Genomic DNA, 17144 nt, shown 5'->3' with positions numbered 1-17144 from the left:
AAACCAACTGTTGGTTAGTTACTTTGAGGTATGCTAAATAATGAAAAAGTAAAAAAAAATATAGTCAAACATTTTTCGTCCATAATAAAAAAAGCTAACTGATTATCAGTTAGAATCACTGAAGAAAATAAACATCCATGTGATAAACAGCAGAACAGCCACCACAGACAGGCTGCACATTGGGTTGAAAAACAACTGTGTAGAAAACAAGGTGTTGCTCAGAGCAACAAACGAGATTTTAGCTGTCGATTCCAACTTCAGGACATTAAAAAAAACAAAAACAAACCACCAGGTCCCTCATTGGTTGGAGTAATTTAAGGTTTGGTCCATCTCCATTGTTAAAACACAGATGCTTAGACAACCCAAGCACAGCAGAGAAGACCGGCTTCAAATACAAGCATTTAGAGCTATTTTGCACTCACTGTGGAATACGTGGCAGCAAGAGCTCAATAATAAAAAAACTCTATTGTACAGCATATAGGATCACAATATAGAGCGCTTATTACTGCCGTTTGCAGGTGGCTCTTACTTAGGACAATAATAAGGAACACTGATTAGTCGATTTAAGAATGTGGAAACTGGTACATAAAGAGTTAGGGTTCCAACATATTCCCAATGACCGATTATATTTGGTAGTGTCAAATTCACATCAATGCAATTCTCTTTAAGTCTATAGATTTTCCTCAGGTTTGATCCGCTTCTGATCCAAAATCTGCTGCTCAAACAGTTTTCTTTCTCTGGGCAAAACAAAAGTTGTAGAACATTAGAATTTAGTAATGATGCATATTTGTATAACACAATTATGTTTGTGGATGTTTTTGTTACCTTTTAGTGAGCAAAGGTCCCTTTAAATATTTCTTCTCTGCTTTTTCATAACTTAAGTTTTCTGTAGCAGATATAGCAAAAATTACAGCCTGCAGAAGAAAAACAAAAAAACAATGAAATATTCATGTAAATAAATTTAATCAGTGATGTATTTGCATAAGCTAACAGTTTATAGCTAAGGATTCAAATAATGCTGTCAATTTCTGTCTGTACTAAATGGCTAAAACAATGGAAAGTCTTTTGCACTATGTTAAAGTGTACCATTGTACAAATTATCTCACCTCCCCAAGTGCATCCATCTAAGAGTAACACTTACCATTCTCTCCTATGGCAAAGCCATACTTTAAACAACCATTGAAGGCTACCGCGAGTAAGGGTCTATAGGCATAAACGTTGCACAGTGCACATGAGCAGCATGAAGTGGCTGTTTTCCAGAGAAAGGCTGTGCAGACTCAAGCTGGGCCGCACTGTGAAAAATCGCTAGATTGGAGCTGAGGGCATTTGTCTTAGTGGGATGCACTCAAGTAGGCGGGGGGAGCAATTATTTAGGCTACTTACGTCCCCAATGGCATTTTGAACCGGTGCTGTGAGAGTGGCTATTTGTTCCAAAGTTTCAAAACGGCACTGGGAACCAGCGGTTCCTGGAAGGGGTGTAGGCTGAAACTGCACACTGATGGCCGCAATCCAGCACGAAGTTTAGGAGCAGAAACAATTAGTTCCTGGGCTTTTGATGTCTTTGCATAGGTGTTTATATCGGGTAAGTAGCGGCGGCACTTCCTGTCAGTATGCAGCCTTCGAAGAGCTGTTAAAGATCTGTCTAAGCTGTTAAAGACCTGACAGCAGTACATCACTGTGTTAAAGCGTCACATAAGGGAGCACAATGTCATTCATATTTTTAGTGATCATAAACATGTGAAATTTGCCATTGTGCTAACTTGTGCCCTTGTCAACTTATTGACTTACTGTTATGCTAACAATTGACTCCAACTGTTTTTCCCCCTGCATGTGTCATAAGGGGGATACAGCTTTCCTAAAGTAACAAGCATATGTTTACTTTTACCTTTACATTAAGTTACATAAAAGTTGCACTAATGTGATATCTAATTAGCAGACTTTTGATTATATTTTGGGGTAAATATGTGGGGATGGGCAAATTACATAAATGCTGTATTGGGAAAAATGAAAGGGAAAAGGAAATTTCTTTCAAACTATTAATTCCCAATAAAACAAGGAAATAACATATGCATCCAAATGCATTACCAAAATAAAGAGTTATCTGTTCTTAACATTTTTTATAACATAAGATAAACTATAAAAACTAAGAGTTAAAATGTGTGGAACAGACATCGCGGAAAAAAAAAACAAACCCCCCCCCCAAAAAAACGGTAAGATAAGAAAGTTCTCCTTCAGGTCCTCCTCTGCTGATTGACAGCAGGCGGGTACAAAAGCCAGCCTGCTATTGCAATTTAAAAATGTCCAATAGCAGGCTGGCTATGGTTTCCAGCTGTTGATGGGAGACTTGACGCCGGTGTTCCATCAGGGATTGATAGAACACTGGCAGAGGAGGAACGGGGCGGTGGGGGAATGCAGAAGTCATCGCAGTCTCTTCTCCCCGCTGGTGCCGGCTGCAGTGGTTTGTCCCCACTGCCTCTGCCAATACAGGCGAGGAGTGCAGTGGGGATTAAAAGGGACACAGATCGCTGCAGCCAGCACTAGCAGGGAGGAGGAGAGTGGCGGCAGCAGCAACTAATCGAAAATCAACTAATCGAGGAGAATCGTTGACTATTCTCATTATCGATTATAATCAATTTAAAATCGATTAGTTGTTGCAGCCCTACATATCAGCATGCAAAGCTGCAAGCTGAGGTGATTTTTAGTGAAAGGGGGTAAAGGCCCACTTTAAATTGCATGGAGAGGTTGGCATTAACATTACAGTGGTCATTCAGGCATTTGCTGTTGATTTCATACAGCTTTCCTGTAAGTTTATTTTCCATACGGATGAATGGTACTGCATGTAAAATGTATTATTCATTGTAAAGCAATTAGCATCACATAAACAGTGTTCTCCCTCTTATGTAAATGCAGCTGGCTGAAACGTTCAAATTTAGTTACTTACACTAGCCGATTTAAATTTTTATAAAATGTTATGCCTGAAGTTTGACTTTAAAATAAACTACAAATGGCATATTAAAACTACATGAAATGAAAATAGACCCTAAGGGGCTTCTTACAGTTTCAGGTGCAAGACACTTATGCTGACTGCCACCTATTAGTTTACACCAGGCCAGCTACATAACTTTAGACTAGTCATAGATGGGTAGATGGTTCATTAAATGTAGTGATTTTCATGTTCTTCATGGAGGAAATGGAACGTTCCTCAATTGGCTTCTAAAATCACCACTATAAAATTCTAGAACACTATAAAACAATGTAAAACCATGTAATGAAATTGAGACTTTACCTCTGGAAACATCACCTCAAGAATGAATTTAGTTTGATCGCCATTCATAAGCTTTTTCGACCGTCTGCTCATACTTTGACAAAGCGTCTGCAGATAGCCCGTCACTTGTTCAGCCTGTGTTTCATCTTCAATATAGGTCTCCAGACACTCCATTTCTTGGTTTAATGACTGGAACCTCTCTAACCAATGGGATTTTTTCTTTCCTGTAACGATGCTCATCAAGTGACGTTCTGCCTGCTTATTCCTCACGATGCACTCTACCAGTTTCTCATTTGCTTTGTCTCTGGCTGCCCGCGCCCGGTCTGGTAGAATTTTCTTTTCCACAGGGCAATCACTGTGTGTGATGTCTGGCACAGAGTCACGTATTTCTGGACATATTGAGGGGAAATTCAATTTTGTTTTACAATACTCCTTTCGTACTGGGTAGCCTGCAACAGAGTACAGTCATATTTTCAAAACTCATTGACACTTTTTAAGGCTTCATTTACTCAATGAGGAGAATTTATGAAAACTGGAGTGGACAAAATCTGGAGCAGTTGTACATGACAACCAATCAGTTTCTATCTTTCATTTTCAAATCTTAACTGAACAAACTGGAGAGAGAAGATGATTGGTTGCCATGTGCAACTGCTCCGGTTTTGATAAGTTCCCTCCATGGTGTTTATATCTAAAGGCAGATTCTTGCAGCAGGAATCACAGGAGTCTCTGGTCAGCTGTGGCCATATAGCCTGTAGAAAGCAACGACGGACTGTACAAAGCAACGACGGGCTGACAGCAGCTACACACCCGTGTTTGGAGCCAATCCCACATGCAGCAATTACTTGCGATTAGAGACAGATGCCGGCTGTTTGCGTCCAGGGGTAATCCTCTGTTTCCAACTGGAGGTAATCTCTCCATGTACAATTACCTCCGAACATGGGCGGACAGCTGCGACCCCTGTCAGCCTGTCATTGCTTTGTACAGGTTGAATGGCTGCAGCTCTCTGGAGCCACCTGTGATTTCTGCTGCATGAATCTACAGATTCTCCTCCTCATATGCCTAGGTCTTTCATGTATTATTTATATAAATCAGCACACTGGAAGCTACTTACTGATTGCGGAGGTGCAGTATTCAAAAAAAGAACCAGAAAATGAACAACCTGAAAATGAACCACAACCAAAGTGAGGAAAAAGCAGCATATTACAAAGTTATGGTAGTAACAGATAATATGGATAAAGAAACATAAGGAAACATTATATCTCAGTAACTTAGGATGGGCAAAGAAAAGTACAAGGTGTATTACATGGTCTGAATAGATGGGACAAAGAATCTCAGAGTCAGGATAAAAGAGAAAGCATCATAACAGAATCTACTGTAAATAGACATTTTTCTTTCTCCATCCAGACCATTGTATTTTGCACGACAAAAATACATTTGCACCCCGGATACATTTGGCACCCCGTTTACACTTTAAAATCATGTATGCAGAAAAGACTGCCACAATCATCTGGCCCTGTCACAAACCAGTGGAAACTGGTTTGTGATTCAGAAGCATTATCCATAATGACTGTAGTTGTTCCGAATATAAATTCTCTATTTAAACAGCTTCCAATAAGGAGACTGTCGCACACCACTGCCCCAGTGAGTTTATTTCTTACCGTTTGTGCAGCAATGAGGACATTTCCCTTTACCTACTGTCCCAGAGACGCTACAGAATGTTAGAGGAAATCTCCCAAAGTGAGGGACTTCCCCTTTTAGGCAAGGAAATGTAGTATAGTGCAGCTTACCAATTCTTAGATGCGGTGGCTGCATTCATTTTTTCTCCCTTTATTTTAACCCCATGATCCAGCCATGTCTGTTATTTTTAACTTCCTTTAACAGACCAAGCTGTCCAGCAAAAATGGCAGTAAGAGTTGAGAGAAACCCTTTAACACTATCAGGAGTGTCTACAATGATCATTTTTTTTTTTTTTTTTTAACTGGAGTAAGGTCTTTATTTTGTTAGTCAAGTCCATCTACTGTAAATCTGCTATTCCATCTAACATCACACTCTCCACAGGTTGACAATGCTTCTGTCCAAGGGTGGCTCCATTGCTCTTCCATAGACTGGAGCCGCCCTAGGCAGGAAGTGTGTTACTGGCTAGATAACTAGGTGAAAAAGAAACCAAAGACTGAAAAATGAAAACTACAGCAGCTACCACATTAAAAGGGATTAGTAATCTAAAGCTCTCACAAAGTGGCTAATAACTACCCTTAGCATGTAGAAGTGATTGGGCTCTAGAGCCGCCTGAATCATTTCTACAAGAACACTGGCAGTTGGGAAAGAAATCCTAAACTAACTGTAATGTAAACGGACTTGTATTTTCGTGGAGGACTTTTTGCTTCTTTCTGACTCCCCCACCACTACTTGACCAGTTAACCTGGCTCATTGAAACTATTAAATTCCTGATCAAACATGGGTATAGATCCGTCTTACAGAATAAAATGTAAGGAACAGCAAGTGAGCTCACCCAGTCGAATTCTGTAGTCACATATTACAGCATCACACCAATTAACAGACGTCCCATAATCTTTACGAGCAATGTCCTTAAAGAATAAAATAAATATAAAACCAAATGTTCTCAAAAACAGAAACAAATACAGCCAAATATCAGAATTGGGAGGAGCCAGGGATACTGCTTAGTAGTACTGTTCCACACCAAAACAGATGTGGGTCTAAATCTGGTGGCAGTGATAGAAGAATCGCGTTATAGAAGGTGCACACTGTTGGACTCTAGTTGTAATATTGGAGATGGTTAAAAGGCAAAGTCCATGTTTTCAATTTAAAAAAAATAAATTATTTTTTGACTGAATATCTTTCTGTCTGCAACTAAGCAGTGTTTGCAGTCTTGGATCCAAGAGGCTAGTGGTGTATGCTGCAAGATCAAGTAGAAATCTCCAAAATGCAGCAGTTTAAAACACCCAAACAACCCATGTTATAGCCCAACTCTAGACTATTATGTTTAAATGTATCCCCTACCACATTGCGGAGCAGAGGACAGTGAAGGAGAGTGGCAGCTGCTGGGGAGCGAGGAATAACGTAACTAACTGTACTTACTACTTACCTCCCTCCATCCGGAGTTAAATTATCATGTGGCTGGCACTCTCCTCTACTGTCCTCTGCTCCGGAATGTGGGCAGGCCTTTGCGGTTATCCCGTACAATGCAGGACTGCTCATCTTGAACTGTACCTGATTACATCAGAAAGCTACAATCAGCCAAGAAGCAAACTGAATCGGGGGATCATTCACATGGAGAGGAGGAAGTCGGCAGGAATGAGAGTAAGGGGTGTGTATGCGTGTGTGTGTGGCGTGGGTAAATTGAACAACAGCCCAGGTTTGGCCATTAAGTCTACATTTTCAAAGCCATTCCTAAATGTTGTCAATGTAAATTCGTGCTTTTTGTCTATTTAAAAGTGTAAATGACCCTTAGATGTGATTGTATGCAACATTAATTTAAAAAGGAGAACTATGAGGCGAGTGAAAATCACTCAGCCTCATAGTTCTAGCCGACCTGTGACAATTAAACGGTCACAGGTCAGCTCAATAGATCGGGAAGTGAGCGAACACATACTGTCGCTTCCTCACTTCTCGATCTTGTCCCCGCAGAGAGCCATGACTGTCACTCAAGCCTCCCTGCAGGGATTCCCCCCATCCCCTGTCCTAACCTCCAGGGCTGACTGGCGGAACGGACAGGGGAGGGTACAGCTGGCTCTGCCTCTAGATAGGCAGAGCCAGCTGTCACTCACACAGCTGGGTGGATCCAGACAGTAATGTTGGCTGTGGCGTCTTAGTATACCACGAGCTGTAGCTCGCGGTATACGGAGCTTTGGGTGACGAGAGGACGCTAGTTTGTGTCCTCCCGTTACCCTTAGGAGAACTATGGGGAAAAGCCCTGACCCCATAGTTCTCCTTTAAGTATAAATGTTAATCTACTGCCAGCAGAAATATGCCATTCTTTGATGCACTAGCCTTTCGCCAACTTACCAAAAGTTCCTGCTTCTCTGGACAGTCATAATGCTTTAATGTGCGAAGTGATACTTTGTAACTAGAAGGGAAAAAAAAGAAGAAGAAGAGGTTATTCAATTTACACCCATTGCTATTTATACAATCCCAGTTCCTCCATGTACAATTATGTGGGAGCCTAAACTTCACTCCAATTAGTGGTGCTCATCCAGCGTTTTTACCCACATCCAAGCGTCCTTTTCTAAGACCCTTTTATATCCAATAAATTGCTTTGAATGTTTTTGGATATTTGCGTATTCGTATTCTTTATGGCTTTACTTTTATGTGATTATTTTCCTATTGTAGGAGCCCCGTGCTGTTATTCAATTTTTCCATCTTAATAGTATTTCCTTTCTTTCACTCCTAATATTTGCTCCTTTCTACAGCGCTCCCCACCAATAGATAAAGTGCTCAGTGTCTTCCCCAAACATTTTTCGCCACTTACACATGTGGCTTCATCAGGGGGATATTAACTAAAGTGCTCCTCTGCTGTGCATAAAGTAAAGTGCCATTTGGGGAGCCCTGCAGAAAAGGAGTGAATATTAGGAGTAAAAAAGAAAATGTGAATCTACAAAAGAAAAAAAGACAGACATACTATTAAAATAGAAAAATGGAACAACACAGGGCTCCTACTATAGGAAAATAATCACATAAAAGTAAAAGGCATAAAGAAAACTAATACACAAATATCAAAAACTAGGGATGCACTGAAATTGAATTTTTAGATCCAAACCAAAAATAAAAAAATTTGACAGGCCGAAACCGACTTTTTCCACCAACCTTAAAAAAAATACGCTGTATGGTTGTGAAGTGTATTAGTAACCAAAAATAAAAAAGGAAGAGAAACTATAAAACAAAAAGGAATTTGCGTGTTTTGGGCATCAGCTGTTTTTCAGAAATTTAAGAATCTCATAAACCCATATTTTATTCCCAATAATTTGCTAGCTTTTTGTTGCCCTGTCCCAACTTTTTGAGAGACTTGCTGCTGCTAATAATTTCAAAAATACCTTAGCCTAAGCAAAGTCACTTGTCAAGGGCTGCTTTTGAAAGATTTTTTGAAAGAGTTTACTGCTGCTGAATATTGTGATATCAGGAATTTCTTCAGGCAGACATGAAAATTTACTGAGAGGTCCACTTTTCACCAGTAAAAACAATAGCCAGCTTTGTCTTGCATTACAGCTTTCACAAGGCATCTATCTTTACCTCTTTATTTGAGAGTTAGGATCAGAGAGGCACTCCTCCACAAATATTATTGTAGCCTGCTTTTCTTTGTTTCGTACAAATTTGACCTGTCATAGATAAAATAATTGTAATTTGTCTGTAACAGAATTTGACATTGTCAAATCTAAAAACATAATTGGGACACATTACACTGAAAAGCCTTACCAATGATGGCCAGTAGGGGTATCGCTTAAATTTACACCAGACAAATGCCCCACGCTCAAAGGAGACTGGTTCTGGAATAAAATGTCAAGACATCTGGAACTTTTTTTTATTTTTACAATATAAATAGTGCAAAAAATAACCAAAACATTGTAAAAGAAAGCAAAAAAAGAAAACAGAGGATACCTTGTATACAGACTGCAAGGTTACCCTTCAAAATGGACTGATTCATTGGCTGGGTTTATTTGTATAAAATGCCAATTTGGTAGATGCTTATTTTTTGCAGTATGTATTCTATGTATGGATCTTAAATAGGCTTTATAATAAGTACCAGAGAAAAATTCCCAACAGCAGCTGGTTTATTTTTAACTTATTCTAAAGGAAATTACAGCTGCAGCCTAACAGTTTTCTATAGGTAATGAGCACCATTTCACTTTCTCTAGTTTTATAAATGAATTTCAGCAATAGCTCATGGTACCTTTTGTGAGCTCAATGACAGGAAGTTGAATATCTTCTTCTGTATCATCATTTGGCCACGCTTCTCGCACAGTACTGGATTCTGGAGAACTAAATTCCATAGACAAATCTGAAGATAATGCATCTAAAAAAAACAAAAAACACACACACTTTAAAATCAGCAGAACATTTGCATTTCCAAACAAAGACAACTAATATACATAATTTTGATGGTAAAAAAAAAATGAGGGAGATAATGAGGAATCTTCACTCTTTTTTGGTGTCTATGACAAAGTGATAATTAGACTTACAGTTTCCCATAAAACAGCAATATCCTACATATGAGCATGTTCTCATCAATCCTCTACAAAGCCAGGTGTCAGGTCAACGAACAAAAGTAATCGAGTAAGAAAAAGGGAAGGGGAGGCCAGGCCACAGACTTTACACCCATGACTTGCAAACAATAGAAATTGCAATTAATTGTGCACAATGGTACGTTTGTTTAGCTGGTATTTGGCCACACTGACACGATTAGAATATAGGACTATCTTATCAGATCATGTGATATAACGTATGTGCCCAACTATCAACAATTTTCTCTTGTATACTATGGATCATTTGATTTAACCTATTCAAGTTAGCAGGGGAGAATAATAGGAGCAACAATTCTCCCCTGCTTCTTCCAATCTGTCCCACTTCCCCGAATTGAACTTGAAGTTCCACAAAGTATTGCTGATATGAAGCAATGACAGACATTAGATTGAATGTGGGAAATATTATGAGCATGCTCTGCAAGAAAGTGCCCTAAAATCACGTGTCCCTTTAAAAAGAAGTATCGGTAATTGGTATCGGCAAGTACGTGAGGGACAGTACGTGTACTTGGTCTTGAAAAAGTGGTAACCGGAAAGCCCTACCCATGTCACCAGTGAGATCAGCATTTGGATGATGACTGTCAGCAATTACACACCCCTCCTGGACAGGTCAGAATATTGATAGGTGGCATAAAGATGATCGATTCAAGAAGCTTTATATAGACTATTACAGTTAGTCATGAGCGATTCGTTTTGTTCCACAATGGAAAAATTTGTATGAATTTTTGTAAATTTTTACATTTGGATGCATCCGAATTTCCGAAATGACAGAAATAACTAATCCGAACATATCCGAAAGTTTGATAACAAAATTTGGACACATCCGAATTTCATTTGGAACGAAACACAGAAGCGGGAGATTTGTCATTTACAGCTCTCAGGCTTCTCTCTTTGTTGACATTCTGGACCTGCATTCTGAATGAAAAAGTAACAGAATATTGTTACGAAATGCAAAAAAAAGGAAAGAAGCTGTGAGCTATGTGATATTCTGTAACAGCTTCTGCTTCTTTGCTGACAAAGAATCTGACAGCTGTCACAGAATACACTAAAGTGTTAAACAGTCCACAGAAATTATATAGAAAAAAAACAAACCCGAAATAAAAAAAAAAACCACCAAAAAAAAAAGCGCGTGGTTCCGCTGGCAATTTATACCAAATCCTTTAGGTCTGGTGGGAATTTTAAGGTGGACACCAACCCCAAAAAAAGGAAAATAGAAAACAAAAATGTGGGGATGAGCAGACCTGCTGATTTACAAAAGGCAGTGGGCAGACCAATAGACAGCCTGCTATTGGCTATTGCAATTTAAAATAGCCAATAGCAGAATGGCTATTGCTCCTGCAGAGAAGCAGACCCGAGAAAGTTCTCCTCTGTGATTGACATCAGGCAGTGGACGGGTGCATTAGCCAGCCTGTTATTGGCTATTTCAATTTAAAAAAGCCAATAGCAGGCTTTGTTTATTTTTGTCCACTGCCTGATGTAAACATTGTATCTGGCAGGCAGCAGCAGGTGTTTTTTTTGTAATGAAAAGGTAATTGTCAAACACACTTTTTTTTTTAAACACCTGGGGGTCTGCCCTAAGATTCCTACCAGACCTGTCTGGTAGGAAACAGGTCTGTTTTTTTATTGTTTCTGTGGACTGCCAAAACAAAGTAAACATTTAGGCCTGGTTCACACCTGGGCGTTTTACAGCACGTTCCTACGCGCTGTAAAACGCTCAACATGTGAAAACCAATAATTGTCTATGGACATGGTTCCCACCTGGGCGTTTTACAGCACGTAGGAACGCGCTGTAAAACGCCCTACGCCCAAAGAAGTACAGGAGCTTCTTTGGGGCGTATTTGCCGCGCGTATCCATTAGGATACAGCCGGATATCCCTCGGAAACGTGCGTTTCTTTTACCGCAAATCGCGGTAAAAACGCGCGACACACGCGCATATTCCGTATGCCCAGATGTGAACCCAGCCTAAATGTCACATTTCTGCAACAAACTTTCGTTCGTAATGATCATTTAACTAATCCAAAATTAACGAACATTCGGATTCATCCGAATGCCAAAAACGAATTGATTTGCTCAAAGGTGCTTGCAATGAACAAGAGTTTGTTCCAGCTCCTGAAGTAAAGTCCATGCAGTAAAAGAAAGCCTGCTGCACTCTAATATCCAGCATGAAGAAAAGTGTATTGTTCTGCATCAATACAAGACACAGCACCACCTAGGACCTCCCTCTGATGCATGTCACCCAAATATGGGCTTAATCATAGCGAAATGCAATAGAGCAGGATTCGAGTGGGGCTGTTAAATTGGTCCAGAACAATAATGTTTTTTTAATGCTGCATATCAGACCCGAGTGCAGGTCGCTTTCTTTTATTGCATTTACAGATATAAGCCCCAAATGGGACAAAGGTCCTCCAGACATATTCATTCTAACTAAAATATTTTCAAAATTAAATCTTTTTTTTTTTTTTAAAGAGCCCTAATTATATATAACCTTGATTAATTATATATAAAACATAAAGCAACACCTCCATTTTTTCTATGCAGTCCCATGACCATTTAGAGAACATAAAGACAAGGCAGATAGATTATTTACATTAGTGTTTTGCAACTGTAATTTGATAGTCAAATCTAATGGCAAAACATTGTTTATTAGAGTTCTGCCTTGAGCTGACCACAAAATGTTCAAATACAACTATACAATCATCTTTAAATCTTAACCACCTCCCGGCCAGCCGTTGTGTATACACGGCCGGCCGGGAGCTTCTTGGATGTAACTGGGCGTGTATACACGTCCTGTCACATCTGCCGCGCTAGAGGACCGGTCACATATTTTGCTATCAAATAGAGGGGTTTCTCAGCCCCCTCTGTGATAGCATTAAAGTGAAAAAAAAAAAAAAATATAGGAAAAAAAATGTAAAGTTTCCCCCCAAAATTTTTTCAAGTTACACATAAATAAGAATTACAAAAAACTAAATTTTTTTCAAAGTCCACTCCCCTACATACACGCATACCTGCGAAAACGACGATTGCACCCATTACGCCGCACATGTCACGTCGGAATGAGAGCAATAATTTTAGGGCCATCAATCACTGATAACACTAAACTGATGAGCTGTAAAAGCTTTTAAAGCGTCGCCTATGGCCAATTTTGAGTATGCTAGTTTTTTTGCGGTTGCGCGAGTGCGCGCAATTTTTAAGCTTGACATGTTTTGTGTCTATTTACCCGACGTGACCCCGACTTTTATATTTTACCAAAAAAGTGGGTAATATTAGTTGTTTTATAACAATATTTTAAAAAGAACTTTTTTTTTTCAAAATTTTCAGTAATTTCTCCTGAATATAGTAAAAAATAAACCCCCCAGTGGTGATTAAATACCACCATAAGAAAGCTCTATCTGTCCCCCAAAAATGGTATAAAATTCATTTCAGTACAGCGTTACATGATGGAATAAACGTCAGTCAAAGTACTGCAGCGCTGAACACTGAAAAATGGCCTGGCCAGGAAGGGGGTCTAAACACCTGGTCTTCAAGCGGTTAAATATGAAGGCTTCAGTTTTTTTTTTAATCTTAACAACTAGGCTTACCTTTTTATAAATACTTGTTTTTCTTTAATAATGTTCAGTTCTGCATTTTCTAGTGGGTCCTTGCATTGCTTTACCTCCTGCCGGGGTGTCTCCATCATCTAAGTGGCTGCTGTGAAGGTACCCGTTCACAGCCGTGCCCACAGTAGCTGTGTGCGTACATACATATACATACACACACCTGTGGCAGGCCATCCCCCTCCTTTCCTCCCAACAGGTTGATTGACGGCAGAAGGAGCCTATGGCTCCTCTGCCCTCAGTATCCTGCCCCCGAAAGCCAGGAAGTTCGGGGAATGGAGGATTGCTTTGGGGGACCAGAGGCAGTGAGGGGAAGTGTGTGTGTGGGGGGGGGAGGGCACAAGAAGGTACTGGTCGTTTTCTACCTTAATGCAGAGAATGTATTATTTATGTAATGTATTGAAAGTGATACATACATGAATGTAATGTATTGATACATAATATGTATGTAATGTATTGAAAGTGAACAGCCAGCCTTGAATGGGTTAATAAACCCTCAGTGTTTTTTGCATATATCTACTGCTAGCAAGCAGTAGATATATGCAAAAAAAAAAAAAAAAAAAGGCTTTTCAAAAAAGCTTTAAACTTACCCGTGTCTTCGCCACGTGCTCCTGCCTGAACATCTGAAGATTCTCGGGCGGCCGCAAAGGATGTTGGGGGCGTGTGCAGTTCAGATCTCCGGCCGGGAGACGAGGAGAGACACAAGGTAAGTCTATGGAGCAGCGTGCGCCCGCACAGACTCCGTGGGACAGGAAGTGCCAGCTAGCACAGAGGAGTCAGTGATGGAGCGGAGACCCGCACCAGCGCTGGAGGGACTGCTGAAAACTACAGGAAAGAAGATGATCGGATTAAGAGGCATCATTTAAGGTTAGTCCCTACACTAACATTGGGGGTGGGGGAATATCCTTTAATGTCACGTTAATACTATTTTAATCTTCGCTTAAAATGTGGGGTTGTTTTTGACACTGAAAAAAGAGCAAAGTTTAATATATACCTTTATAGCAAGATTCTAATGTTCTAGAGTAATCAGTCCAGGTTATGTTAATGATGCCACATTCAATTTGCACACCATTACCTGTCTCAGTGAAGGTGAAGTCTGGCAAAGGGAGCTGGTTGTATTTGCCCTTCCTGTGGGAATCTTTTTCTTCTGCATCAGCGATGACTTTCTGTACAGTGGTGGCCACCTGTACTTTGTTCTTTTTTGTAGACTGTTGCATAAGGCGTTTGGGATGCCGATATCCGTTCCTTGTATTATCTTCATCTGTACTAGGTGATATGACATTCTGTATCTCCTTTGGTGATGAGAGAGGGCTCTTAGATCTGCCCCTTCTAATTCTTCCTTTTACAGATTTTTGCTCCCCTGTATTACCGCTGTTCTCACCTGGAAAACTACCTTGTTCGGTGCTTGTGTCTTCTGCCCTTTTTCTTTTTTTTCTATGACCTACGTCTTTGGTCAGGGCACGTTTTTCAGCTTTGGGCTCATCTGATGTCTTGACACACATGGATTGTTTATGTGTTCTTAAGCTTTTCCTCCTTTTTAGTGTTGTTCCAATGGTGGAGCCTGATGAGTGTTTCTGTAGAAGCTTTGTTGTTGAAGGTGTACATTCATTTTCCTGCTCAAGTTTTACTGCTTCTCCAGATGTTCCAAAAGTAGCTGCATTTCTGTCATCTTGCGAGAGCTCGGTTTCTGTCGCAGACACCTCTTTTAGGAGGTTCATTGCTGTGCTAAGTGCACTTCGATACCTTACTTCCTCAACAGAAACTTTGAGATTTTTAGATCTGTCTGCAGGAAAACAAAAAACTTGTCCTTAGAAACACATAGCATAGGTAAGTATTATATTAGCAGATTTATCCTAAAAAATTTGGGTTGCATTTGATATATATGCTAAAAAATAAATCAGGTGCTTAAATAATGTAACAATAAAATAATAGCAACTCAAGTTTGCATGTTTGTCCGTTTGCTCCTCACACATTAAGGGCAAATGTCGTCACAGCATCTGACACATTTTGATGTACCTGAGGATTGATGAAGTGGTATATTTGATTTTATTGGTGGATTCTTTTAGTTAATCCCCCTTCCCAAGCATCTTTGAAGCAACAATTTCAAAGCTCTGCAAGGGAGGCAGGCCACAGCTACATCAGCTGCTCATATTAGGTTTGGATTTAAAGTGATGCTAAAATGAACAAATGTAATTTTAGTGCCACTTTAAAATGGAGCCTGGGAGGTCTGCAAGTAATTTAAATTATCAACAAAGATTTTAACACATAAATAAACCAAGGTGTTTAATTTCTAAACAGGCGCATTGTTTGTATTTAAAGTTTATGTAAGGCCATAACTTTTTTGGTTCAGTTTTAGGATAGACAAGGGTTAAAACATCTATCTAGTTTTTTGTTTTTTTTGCTGTCCGTCTTGCTGAGGTGATTTCCCATTCTTTCCGTAACTGTAAGCACAACAGGAAATTAGAGGAAATCTCTCCTAAGTCAACAGAATTACCGTCTTACAGAGTTGTCATAGGAATAGGTGTTCCCATTTGAGGATCTTCCCATTAGCTCTTGCTCTGGTATCAACTCTGAAATTTTGGATTTCCTCTCTGTGGCGTTAATGACGTCTAATGACCCCAAAGTGAGTGGGGAGAAGAGGGAAATGGTGCTGCACATAGTACCATCCTCCAAAATTAGCAAGTCTGCAATAAAACATATACCTGATGTCTATGCTGCAGAAAGAGATGGCAACTTCGGTGTAAGCACAGACCAGATTGAACACCCCCACACTAAAACAACGAGCTTGAGCAGATCAAGTTAAATAAACAGTACTTAGCCAGGGTCTGCAAAGCCTCAAAAGACTTCTGATATAGCAGTTTTACATCGGGGCTTTATTAGAAGACATCTACCAGAGCCAAAGCCTGCTAATATCTATTGTAAAATAGTTGTTAAAACATTCTAGAAATAGTTTAAAGCAATACCCATCTTGGTCTGTTTTTTTTCCCTTAACTGCCAGAACCAAAATCTATTTCCATTTCATAAATCCTGATATAACAACAGTACATTCATATTAAGTATCTACCCAAATGTATAAGGGGGGGTGGGAGGGGGGAAGTAACCTGGGTACCAAGGGTCGCATTATCTAGGTGATGTGTGTCCAGGTTATGTAAGGTTTAGTTTCTATCAAATCGTGATTCTGTGATGTTGGCTGTCGGACTGTAATTGTCATCTTTAAGTATTGAGGCAATTATAAAATCTGGCCTTGAGGAAGTGTATGCTGAAATATCATAAAACTCAGACCCTTTAATTGGTTATGTCTTAGATTGTTAGACTTGCTAACGGTCATTCATAAGAGCCTGAGATGACCTTACATCATCAGATTTACCATGCATCAGTTTGGCCAAAACCAAAGGTCAGGCGAAGTATTCATAACTTTTAATCTCATTTATTTTACTTTGGGTTATTGTCTTATTTTTTGCAGTTTTTCCTTTTATTAAAAAAATTAAGCTAAATATCTAAATTGTCTATCAAAATTTAAAGAATCCCTGCCTCTTTGAAGAAAGCCACCATATCTTAAACTCGGTTACCTTCCTGTCTGGCATAGCAATGATGTCACAGACTTTCTTAAAGGTCAGAATTACTACAGCAGATGATGTGACCAGTACATGTTTTCATGTAACACGTGGTGGCAGATACAGTTTCCGTGTGCAACAGGTTAACCGCCCCAGTGATTATCATGCTCAGGCTGCTCCTGATATGTAGATTATTGTCTTGCTGACTGAAACCTTTCTGGGCAGGGTGAGGTGAGGCTGAGAGGTGTTACATCACATTCTGATGGCATCGCAATTTGAGATTGCCACCATTGCACCCCCACTTTCCATCTCCATGACAAACAGAAGGGTGAATTTATCAAATAGATATCCTAGCAATAAAAACTTGACAAAAAAGGTCTATCTTTCGCTCTCTCCTGCCAAAAAAGCAAAAACTAAAACTTTTATATGCACTTTAAAAAAAAAAAAAAAAAAAAACAAAAAAAAAGAATAAAAAGCCAA

The 17144-nt window shown here is 39.6% G+C and overlaps 1 protein-coding gene across 1 annotated transcript in view; it reads right to left on the bottom strand.

Annotated features, from left to right (window-relative positions):
• Nucleotides 1–644: 644 nt before the first annotated feature.
• Nucleotides 645–17144, bottom strand: part of LOC108793484 (PWWP domain-containing protein MUM1) — a 17454-nt gene continuing 954 nt past the window's right edge. Inside the window, exons 3-13 of the mRNA XM_018564442.1 lie at nt 14186–14893; nt 13170–13241; nt 9168–9290; nt 8693–8763; nt 8510–8595; nt 7289–7349; nt 5775–5850; nt 4377–4424; nt 3287–3714; nt 826–914; nt 645–737 (exon numbers count right to left, since the gene is read on the bottom strand). Of these exons, the coding sequence (XP_018419944.1) occupies nt 671–737; nt 826–914; nt 3287–3714; nt 4377–4424; nt 5775–5850; nt 7289–7349; nt 8510–8595; nt 8693–8763; nt 9168–9290; nt 13170–13241; nt 14186–14893 (1829 nt within the window). The 3' untranslated portion in view covers nt 645–670. The remainder of the gene's footprint in view (nt 738–825; nt 915–3286; nt 3715–4376; nt 4425–5774; nt 5851–7288; nt 7350–8509; nt 8596–8692; nt 8764–9167; nt 9291–13169; nt 13242–14185; nt 14894–17144) is intronic.

The sequence above is a fragment of the Nanorana parkeri genome, unplaced genomic scaffold (genome assembly GCF_000935625.1).
Source record: "Nanorana parkeri isolate BGI_ZX_2015 unplaced genomic scaffold, ASM93562v1 scaffold751, whole genome shotgun sequence".
Lineage (NCBI taxonomy): Eukaryota > Metazoa > Chordata > Amphibia > Anura > Dicroglossidae > Nanorana > Nanorana parkeri.
Note: the sequence above shows the minus strand (reverse complement) of the source record. Positions and strands in the feature narration are given on the sequence as shown.